Source organism: Apteryx rowi, unplaced genomic scaffold (genome assembly GCF_003343035.1).
Source record: "Apteryx rowi isolate R43461 unplaced genomic scaffold, aptRow1 scaffold_72, whole genome shotgun sequence".
Classification (NCBI taxonomy): domain Eukaryota; kingdom Metazoa; phylum Chordata; class Aves; order Apterygiformes; family Apterygidae; genus Apteryx; species Apteryx rowi.
Window position 1 is genome coordinate 1,985,691 of NW_020451005.1, and position 10,691 is coordinate 1,996,381.

General features: G+C 38.0%; 1 protein-coding gene across 1 annotated transcript in view; it reads left to right on the forward strand.

The window, feature by feature from the left end:
* Positions 1–10,306, forward strand: part of SLC10A7 (solute carrier family 10 member 7) — a 174,570-nt gene extending 164,264 nt beyond the window's left edge. Inside the window, exons 13-15 of the mRNA XM_026087539.1 lie at positions 2,561–2,706; positions 6,397–6,435; positions 7,245–10,306. Of these exons, the coding sequence (XP_025943324.1) occupies positions 2,561–2,706; positions 6,397–6,435; positions 7,245–7,325 (266 nt within the window). The 3' untranslated portion in view covers positions 7,326–10,306. The remainder of the gene's footprint in view (positions 1–2,560; positions 2,707–6,396; positions 6,436–7,244) is intronic.
* Positions 10,307–10,691: the final 385 nt, after the last annotated feature.

The window sequence follows — 10,691 nt, forward strand, 5'->3', positions numbered from 1 at the left end:
TGCTGTTTCGTTTAGCTTTGTGGTACCATTACTGACACAAGCATTTGAGGCTGCGGTCTGTGGATCCTTGTCATGAAATATTTCCCAAGAGTGTTGCATATTGACTGGAATTACAGAAATCAGAAAGGGTGTAAAAAGAGAACAAGGCTTTTTTTTTTCATTTCATTAAACTAATGCTTACCTGCAAAAATTATTACTACTTCTTTTCACCGGTTAGTTTTTCCCAGTAAATAATAGGAACTTTAACTGCACATTAGTGGTTCACAAGAACCTATTGTTGTGACATGTATTTAAACAAACTGTGAATTAAGAACCTCTTTCTACACAGTGATCTAATTATATTGTCATACTAATTATAGTATTTTGTATTTATATTTGACAACTTTAATTTTCTTTTCATAGTTTACTGAAATAGCCTTCCTCTAGAGAATTTACCTTTTAGGCTAGAATTTTTCATATTTTCTTTCAGTCCAGAACATGTATAGTAATTTAAAGACTGTCTCAGTCACTTTCAGTCCATTCTGTTGCCATTAGTTTGCTGTATGATCTTAGGCTAGTCATTTTAGTGTTCTCTGATTCTCTGTACGAGCCCTGTTCAGTTTACTAAAGAGTTTTTGGATCTATGGATGAACTGCACTACCGAAATACCAGGTACCGTCTTGTGAATGTAAATATAGCATGTTCATAAGTTAAGAATCTAGATTATTTCTGTGTAGTTAGAGAACAAAAAAGGTTCCACAGGGCTGAAGTTCAAACTGGGAAACAAGCAATAAAACCATTATCTGTTTACCAAAACAGTATGATGGGCATTTGAAGTAAATTACACTCTTTAATGTAATGCAAATGCCTATTTAATTTCTATCCAAATACTATCTATTCCCAAGCCCCAGAAATTAGTGTTAATAATAAGCAGCTTTATTGTTTTGGTGATAGGTCCATGATGGTTTTTGAAGGTAATTATTTAATAATATTGAAATTAAGCCTGCAAACCTTTATTTGATTTAGCCTTTCCCTGGAAATATCCACATAAGTAAAGGCTACTATAATGGGGACTAGATTGTTAGTGATTTAATGTAATGAAGCTAATTAAATTAATTAAAAGAAATTGTGCTGTGGAAACACCATGAAGATTTCAGCAAGCCTAGATGTGTGTCAGGGATAGTGGTGCACTGGTGGAGCAGTAAATATTCAACAAATAAGTTATGTTTCCTCACCTAGGGAGGAGGCAACTTTTATTAAGGGAGACCTGGAAAGATGTTGAGAAGAGGAATATACCCAAGACAGAGAAAAGTTTATGTAAACATGGCAACTTTGGTTGATCTGAAACACCTACTGCTTGGGGAGTAGAGGGCATGTGCCGCAACTCAGCTTTTTATGGCTGCTAAGAAAGGAGACACACAGATGAGCTCTGTGAAAACTCTGTCTAGTCTATTTCACTGCAAGGTTGGTGCTGGTGGAAGATTCCTAGAATGATGTTTAAATCAGGTAGAAAATAAGGTATGTCCTCTCCTGAGGTATAGCAGCCACTCTCGTTTGTGATTATCCAAACGTCTGGTCAGACGAGGCAGAGATTGTTAACAAGTTTTGCCTGCGTACATGCTTTGTGGAGCATGGTAGCAAAGTTTCATGATTTAAACAGATTCTTTTGAACAATAACATGTTTGAAGTAAACATAATCTGTTTCATTACAGCAGAACAAAATCAAATTTAATCTTACATTCTTCATCTTCAACAGGTGGGAAGATTATGCATGGAAAAGTCTAATAGAATTAGCACTGTTGATTCCAAATTCAAGCTCATAGGAAAAATAGCCTATCCCTAGTTCTAAAGACTCATGTCTTCCAACATCTAGCAACTTCTATGCTCCAGCTGCTCCCTAATTCTCCATAGACATGACCACTTCTTACTTTCACTCAGGTCATTAGACCTTTTCCCTCTCTTGTTCTCCCTCTTCTGAAACACACAGGTAGAGCAGAGAGTTTTGCTCTCTAATGTGTGAGCACTCACCTGTACAGTACTTGGTGCTCTACCTTGTCTGTGTGAATCGGCCAGAGCACAGGAGGCAGTTGTCATCTCAGTACTTACCTACTGGTGGGGAGTATGCAAGCAAAACACAACCCTCCTCCAGTGATGAAAGCACTGAAGAAAGGTTACAAGCAGGAATTGGGCAGGTTGGATGGTGAACAAGTTGAAATAGAGCACAGCAAGAGGAAGTAGTAAATAAAGAGTACAGGACTCTGCTCAACAACAAAACATTCATGCTGTAGCAGAATGCATTTTACATCAAGTGTTCAGCAGAAGTTTGACAGCTATCAACATAATTAGAAAAGATCTTTTATGGCATCCCCCTACTCCTTCCTTCCTGCCACTGAAAAACTTTCTCTGCAGTGGAATTTTTTGTTTATGTTCTTCTGTTTGTTTGTTTTAAAATACTCCTGAGTCTTCATTTTGTTTCCTTTTCGGTGTTTTGGTGAAATCTCAATGCAATATAAAATGTTTCACTGTGATCCTTGGCACAAAATCTGAGGTTAGTGTCTGTCTTCTGTTTTTCTGCCTGCAGGGATTCCAATGCTGAAGATAGTGTTTGCAGGATACGAGCACCTGTCCTTAATTTCTGTCCCCTTACTCATCTATCATCCTGCTCAGATTCTTCTTGGCAGTCTGTTGGTACCAACAATAAAATCTTGGATGGTTTCTAGGCAAAAGGTAAGAATTGCTCTTACTCATGTATAATGAAAGGCTGCTGTGAGGAAAAAACACCTAAACACAAGTCTAAAACTCTTCAGGTTCCTTGTTGTAGATCCCATGGTAGCAATTTATCTGTTTCTTTACTTCCTTTTGTTACAGTGATAGTCACAGCAGCATGAAATTAAAAACCCTGGACTTTATCCCCCTTGGCTTTGAAAAAATTCAAATCCAGAAGTTAGACCTCTGCAGCTAGCTCTTTTCATAGTAGCAAGCATTCAAATTACAAATTATGCCTGATAAGAATGGTTCAGTCTTTTGCTAATAATCCTAGCTTTGGACCTGTCTTGGGGAGATGTCCACTGTCCACTGGCATGGGAGCTGGGGAAACCAGGTAAAATGAGGGTCCTTTGTGAATTGTGTAGAAGAAGGACTAAATCTTTCAAATGTTTTTTTTACTTGGTTACCCTTTATGGTAGCAAGAAGTCTGTGAGAGGCCGGTGTGTCATATTTCACATCAAAAATATGGTGTGGGATGACTGGTAGGATTGTAGCCTATAAGCTAGAGCTTTTCACATTGACATCAGTGATTCAAATTCCACTTAGGTCTGTACTGATTGAAAGTATTCACATCTGACAGCCTTTCTGTGACCTAGATGAAATAATTGCRATGGTTTTGGTCCAGTTCTCAGAACAGGAGTAACCATCTCACAGAAAGCTAGTCCTTACAACTGATTTTAATGCTGTCTTTAATGTTCTGAGATGATAAGGATTAAGAGGCTGTGGCAGCTGAAGTAGTCTGTGACCCATACACAGTCATTCTAGGTAAAGGTCAAGACATATATTGTAGGAAGCCCAGTTCCACCAGTACTCTGCATTCTCCACTTGTCAGTGGACAATCTTTCATGTTTCCCATTTTCGGCCCAGACCAACAGGCCATTTTACTAGCTTCGTTCCACTGAAGTCACATTGCTAAGTTGAATACTAAATTCCCAAATTTGTAATTTTATGGGAATCCACTTTCGGTTACCTGAATTATAAAAAGCAGGAAAGCTTCCAATTTTCAGGAATTTTGCCCAGAAATCCACATCTTGTTAAGATATACCCATCTCAACATCCAAAAATGGATATTTGAGAATCATGTATCATTTCTGAGACTCTGTTGGTCTGAAAGTCATGACAATTTTTAAAAAATCTTTTTCCAACAGAAATTATCAAGAGACATTAGTAGACCTCATTAAAGGTTGTGTAAGGGAAATTATGTGCTATTCCTGCAGAAAGATAGCCTAAAGTTGACACCACCAGTGAGAGAATGATCCCCACAATGCTGGCTTCTGTTTGTCATCTCACTGCTCCCTGCTGCCAAGACAGGGAATGTGGCTGGAGCTCGTCCAGATGTCCCTGATCCTCAGGGGCTTTGATGGCCTATCGGGGCTGCTGTCAGTTGCTGCACATTAACACAGCCTTTGAACAGGGCATCAGGAAAGTCAACCAGTACTAGAGAGATTTAAAGTTCACCAGCACTAGTTTCTTATTCATTAAGCATCAAATAAGCCTTCTGTGCTAATCAGACTGTAATGCTACTGTAAAACKACTTTGGGGGATCATTGTTCTTTTGAAGCCGTTTCTTCAGTAGGTCTTCTGTATTATTCACAAATGTTATTTTAATTACTCTTAAAAAAATCAGTGAGGTTGGGTTTGGTACAGTTGCAATAARTATAATAAAATGTTGTGACTGGATAATGGTCTCCTGCTTTGAAAATAAACATGTCATCATCACCCTTGATGTTTATTTTCTGTAAACACCTTGGCTTCATTTTGGCATCTCTCTTGCAGGGGGAGGCGGTTATCCAGTCACAGTACTCAAATGCAGTGACATTCTTACTTAATTATGATAGTACATGTGATCTGCTTGTATGAAATTGAATTTAAATATTTAGAGGTTCATCTACACTAAGGTATTTCTAGTTTGTAAATATGGCAGTAGAATCTGCCAAACTACAAAGTAAAAAATTGTTTTCCCAAACAAGATGTGGAATGATGTCTCTCTCCTAAGTCTCTTGCTAAATAATATCCAAAAGTTTAATCTCAAATGGCTAGATTTAACAATAGTTAAATGCTGGTGTTCTGAATGCTGGTGTTTCTGGAGGGAATATAGCCTATTTATTTTTAAAGGTTTGGATTTTTTTAAGGGTTTACATTTGTGCTAGAGTGTTTTCCAAGTAGTGCTTACAAGCTTTAAATGTACAATATTAAAGGTTAATATCTACAATAGAAGACCCATCAGACTTCATCTCTCAAACTGAAAATTGTTTGTTCAGCCAGTCCTCTAGAAATGATAGTCTCTCACCCACTGAGCAACCTTAGTCTGTCAGGGCATCCCCCAAAAAAGCCAAGGAAAACAGAGGTTACAAATGTCAGGAACTTCCCCTCTCTCTAACCAATTCCCCCTGGCAGGGTCAAGGGCTGCTCGCAGAAAATGCTGTCCTCACATACAGCTCAGCAGGGTGCTCATCACTTAGCCTAATTATTGATAGTAGCTGCAGAAATATCCTAGGGGAATAGGTGATTTCTCAAGTAAWCAGTTCATTGAAAACACTTCCTACTTTCCATTCTTTCCCTGCAATACTTCATACTGCATTAAAGGCTAATTGAAAACTTGCGTGTACCTCTGTGGACTTGTGGGGTTCACTGCATGAAACACTGCTCTCCACCTCCAGGTCCATCTCATCCTGTGCAGGCTGTGCTGCTCTCATACCATAGGAAAGAGACACAATAAAACACTGAGCCTTTCCTGTGCCCTTTTCCAGAGCACACGAAAGAAGGCATCCTGCACAGTGACCACATCAGTACGCAGGAGCAGCTGAGAACCTAACATCTTTTAAGCCCATCACACATATTTCCTAAGTTAGAGAGGCCTCTTCCTGCTAAACTAGAGGCATGATCACCTATCATTTGAGTTGAACCTCTGTCACACACTGAATAGTTCATCTACCTTAATTGGCCGGACCTGAGGGGAACACAGAGCTGGATCTTGCCATTAAAGTAAAGGCATGTGGTTTCTCTCCTCTGTGTAAAAATGTTCAATAAGAGTGGAGTCAAGCTACAGCCATTTTAAACCTACAAGGACTTCAGATATCACCTGGTATAAGATTATCTCTGGCCTGGTGGACTTTGGCTTAGTGTTATCTTTTCTCCAAAAGGAAGGCATAAACATTGCAGGTGTTTGACATTCACCACTGCAGCAGTGACTATACTCTGAGCAAGCTTTGAGCCATGTGGAAGGAGGCCAGAAAACACAAAGATGTTTGCAGAAGTTTTCTTCACAGTCTTTCCCTAACTAGGTCAGAAACTGTTGTATCTATGCCACAGATGGTTTTTTTGAGTGGGGTCCCAATAGTTGCTTTCTAAAAGACATCTGAGACTCATCTCAGCTTCCTCCAGAAGCCCTCTGGCCGTGTTCCTAATGTTTCCTTGTTAAGGCTATCTGTATATGAGGCGGTTGTGATGGGCTACCAGAGAGCAATTATCATTACAAAACCCGGATCAGTACAAAACCTAGAGGGGTCTGTCAGCTGCATGCTGCTACCTCACTCAGCCTTGCAGAAGTACATGGAGCATTTTGTCGCTACTAAAATAAAAAGCTTGTCTTGTGTTGCTGGTCTTTTTTTAGGAGTGCAAAAAAGTCACTGTTTTCTTTACTGTTCACAGGCACTGAAGTTAACCAGGCAGCCCAAAGCACCCGTGAAGGTATAATGATGGAGGTGGCCTGTGTCACAGTGAATGTATATATGTACTATTCTGTACACACAGACAATTGAGACAACTGGGTATCTGTGAATGTTGCTTCAGTGCATATTTTATTTTTATATATACATATATATATATTAAAAAGATACCTGTTTAAGTGCCTTACAAATACATTTTTTGACAAAAACATTGTTTCCAGAAGCCACTTCGATGGTTACTGCAAGAGGTTGTACAGTATTTTGGAGTCCTTTAGTTTTTATTTTTCTAACAGAGTGAATGATCATAACTAACAGCTGTGTTTCTTCCGTTGCCCCTGCTTTGAAGCCAGGGTGCACCAGCTGTAAGTTTCTGTTTTAAACTAGCCAAAATGACCAGAAGCCTATCCCACTGCTGGCTTACCCTGAGGAAGAGCTTTCTGAAGGTTTTTTTCAAGATTGACTTGAATTTGTGTGTGATTCTGTTACACTCCCTAGTCATATGACTGTGACATGCCTTTTTCTTCTGAGTTTGTGTATTCTCAGCATGGGGCCATCCATTGGATAGAAGCTGAGAAGCATGAATTATTTGCATTTGTTGACACAGTTGTCTAGACATTCCTTCAAAGTTAATGGTTTTTCAAGAAAATTCTTTCAATTCCATTGTATGATATTGTGCCATTGTATATCTTAAATGCCTCATAAGCTTCTTCAAAGAAATGGTCTGGTGCTTGGGTTTTGAGTGAAGTATTTGTGTTTGCAGCTAGGACATCTTTTAATTTACCCCAGAAGAATACAAATTTTTGTTTTTCTTTTTCTTTTTCCTTCCCCCAGTGCAATGCACAGAGATCTGCAGTGACAGAATTTAGGATGCTCATATTTAAACAGAGTCTTTATTGTAGTAAACCAAGCTAAATTTTCTATACTGCCGCATTGGTAATGAATAACAGCTTGTGCAGACAAGTAAGTTCACAATTATTTTTTTGCCAATTAAAAGGATCCTTATAGTAACAAGTACACTATCTTAGTTAATTTGATAATCAATCAGAACTTTTTAAAAAATCAAGTGTTGCTATTTGTAATGATATTATTAAATACTATTTGTACAAGTAGAGTAAAGAGAAACAAACACAGGCATATGTTTAAACAGACAGCCAGACCTGCATCTTATCCAAGAGATTAAGATTTCAGAAGAGTGCACTAGTCTGGACTCTTGAGGTATACCCATCTGCAAAAATTGTGCTGGCAATTGTACATTAAGACATTAAAAGGAATGAAAGAAATAGGTCAAACAGGGATTGATTTAAGTGCAGATGTGTCTTGTGTGTCATGGTTAACATTGCACTCAGTTGCACCATTGACTGCAGACACCTAGGAACAGATCTTTAGCAGATGTAAATTATCATAGCGCTGATAACACTATAGCTATTTACACAAGCCAAATATCTTTTCTATGAGAATAGGTACATGCAACTCATATCCCTTTACCTTAGTGAAAAAATCATGTTTGGTTTATCTAGTCTGTTATTCCTAATTTAACAACAAGGAAGTACTTTGGTACCAATCAGCAGCGCTTTAACTGATGGTCAGTGCAAACCGGCTCTGTTGCCATCTGTATGAGAAATTATCAGGGGTTGATAGTGACACTTTGTGCAAAATCATCATCACCAATTGTAACAGAACTGCATGACAAAGGTACATGATGTGGTAATGTATTGAATTCTCTTCTTTCCATGGAGGGGAATCAAACTGGGCACGCTGAGCCTGTGTGAGGGCTGAGAGTCGCCATCTGCCACCAGTCCACTCCAGTGCTGTGCTCTGTTCTCACCAGCCACTGGTGCAAAGGACAGCGGGCAGTGGGCTCGCAGTATGGATCAGCGTGTCCCTGGAGAGCATACGTGGATCCACAAACAGGCCAGCCTGAGAGGTAATTGGAGAGAAAAGCATGTATGTTCTTGGCCCAGATTAAAGGTTCCCCTTTCTTAAGTAGGCTAACCAGAAATTGGCTCCATGTGTGTGTCAAAATTCCTCTGTCAGTGCTTAAAAACCCTGATTGCAGCAGAGGGCCTAGATGCAGGACAGTTTCCCTCTGTGCTGTTTCCATAAATCTGCCTTGAACTTCCAGTGTATGTAAGGACCTGATCCCAATCTGACTGAAATCTGTGAATCTTTCCATTGGTTTTAAATGGCAAAGGAATAAGTCCACGGAGAGTGCTGGGGGGTTTTTTGTTCTTGTTTTTGTTTTTTAATATACAGGCAGAGTTCCAGCATAGAGTCACTTTTTCCACTTCTGGGGTTGTGTCTATGCTAAATAGTCAATACACTGCAAATACTCTTACTGAGCTACCTCTGAGTACTGAATCTCCCATTTTCAGTACATCCAACAACTTGCTTAGATTCCATGGAAAATATCCTCTTTTCTTTGTTAAATATTTTCTGTGCTTAAGACTATTTCAAACTATTTTAAGAGAGAGTTTTGTTAGATCTTTTACAAAGTCATTGCTGATTTCTTGGGACAGCCTAAATGTTGCCTAGATTTTTCTTAAACCTAAATGAGTGTTGGAGGTGTTGATCTGAAGGGAATATAAAGCAAAACTGAAATACATTTTTTAAGTACTTAATGAAACTTAATTATTCATATCAATTCTGTTATGTTTGAATACTGTTAAGCTGTTAGTTTTATGCCTTCCTATTATGCGTATGTCTTTAATAAACAGAATGGTTTTGAATTTAATTTTACTAGTAAGAAAAAAGATAAAATTCCATATCCTCTAGGTCAACTTTTTACTTCTGTTACCTGAAGTTTTGTTCTTTTGCGGATAAACCTTTTAAATTCTTTGCTTGTCATTTTTAAAGAAAATCTGTGAACAGTATAAAAATATTTTATCAACTAAATTTGGGGAAAGAAGGCCCTCTTTCTCTGCAGTTTCTTTCATATGGATGTAGAAAACTTTAAATACTTGGTTGTACATTTGAAAAAAAGTGAGAATCAGAGAATACTATAAATTATAATCAGATGAAAATTAATTGAATACCAGCACTTTTTAAGTAGAGGATTAAAACAGTTCCAAATGTTTCCAATTTCTTAGCTTTATATTTAACTGAGAGACATCCAATATTGAACATAATCAGACAAAACTAGTGGCAAATGAGAACTTTGTCCATGTTCAAACATCAGGGTTTTCTTGATCATTAACACTTTAGCTTCTACATATCTATAATGGGGAAAAAAACCTTAAAAACAGTGAAACAGCACTTCAGAGTTCACAGGGATTCTCAGCACCTTTGTGTTGAGAGTTACTCAAACATTTCATCTCCCCTTTTGTGCTCTAAATTGAGAAGCTTATGACAACCCCCCAGTAACAGGTCCAAGATAAATAACTCCTTACGTATTTAAAATCAAGATCTATAGTTTGTGTTTTGCTTTGTTTCATTTTAATATCCTTTACATAGTTCGAATAGGCTATATGACAGAAAAGCCACAGTCACAGCAGAAGCTGGACAGTTGTGCTTGTTTACAGACCAAAAGGAGAGTAATCCAGCAGTTTGGTTTTATGAAAATACAGTCCCAAATGTTATTCTGGCAGTCAGGGAAAGAGGAGCCTGTTTTGTAACAAACATGCTCCCTTGTCATTATTTTCATCTTCAGTTTTATTTGTGTGTGGTTTTCTATGGAAATATCTTGACAGCAGGAGGTTAGAAAGCAAGATGAAATATTGTGTGTTTGCAAGCACATATATTGTGTAAGTGCATACGTACATAAGATACGAGCAGATGTATATGTAGAAATCACTAGTAAGGACCAAGTCCCTGGTATACATTTTCTGCAAGTCTGCATATGGAGAAAGAATTACTTTTCTGATGTTATTCTGACATTAAAAATGAAATTTCAAACACTGAATTGTGTTTTGTATTGAATCATAATCTCATACAGAAGCTCTACAGCAATTTTTAAACTGGAGACTGTTTTGCACTTAAATAGATGTTGATGCATTCAGGAAACACAGTGTAGTAAGAGGCTAAATCATAGTTTCTCCATTTTGTTATAATTCAATTGCATTTATATTACTATTTTTATAAAGTGCCAGAAACTAATGCAGTCCCTTGCAAACACGTTAAATAGACACGAGACTAAATTCTGCCCTTAGTTACACTTGCACATCTCCGATGAAAGGGCTGTTAAGCTGCAGAATAGTCTCCCTAGGGAAGCTGTTTGAAAAGCCCTGCCATTGTTCTAACAATGCACTGTGATAATGTAGCGTATGAAGAGAGTAAATGAAG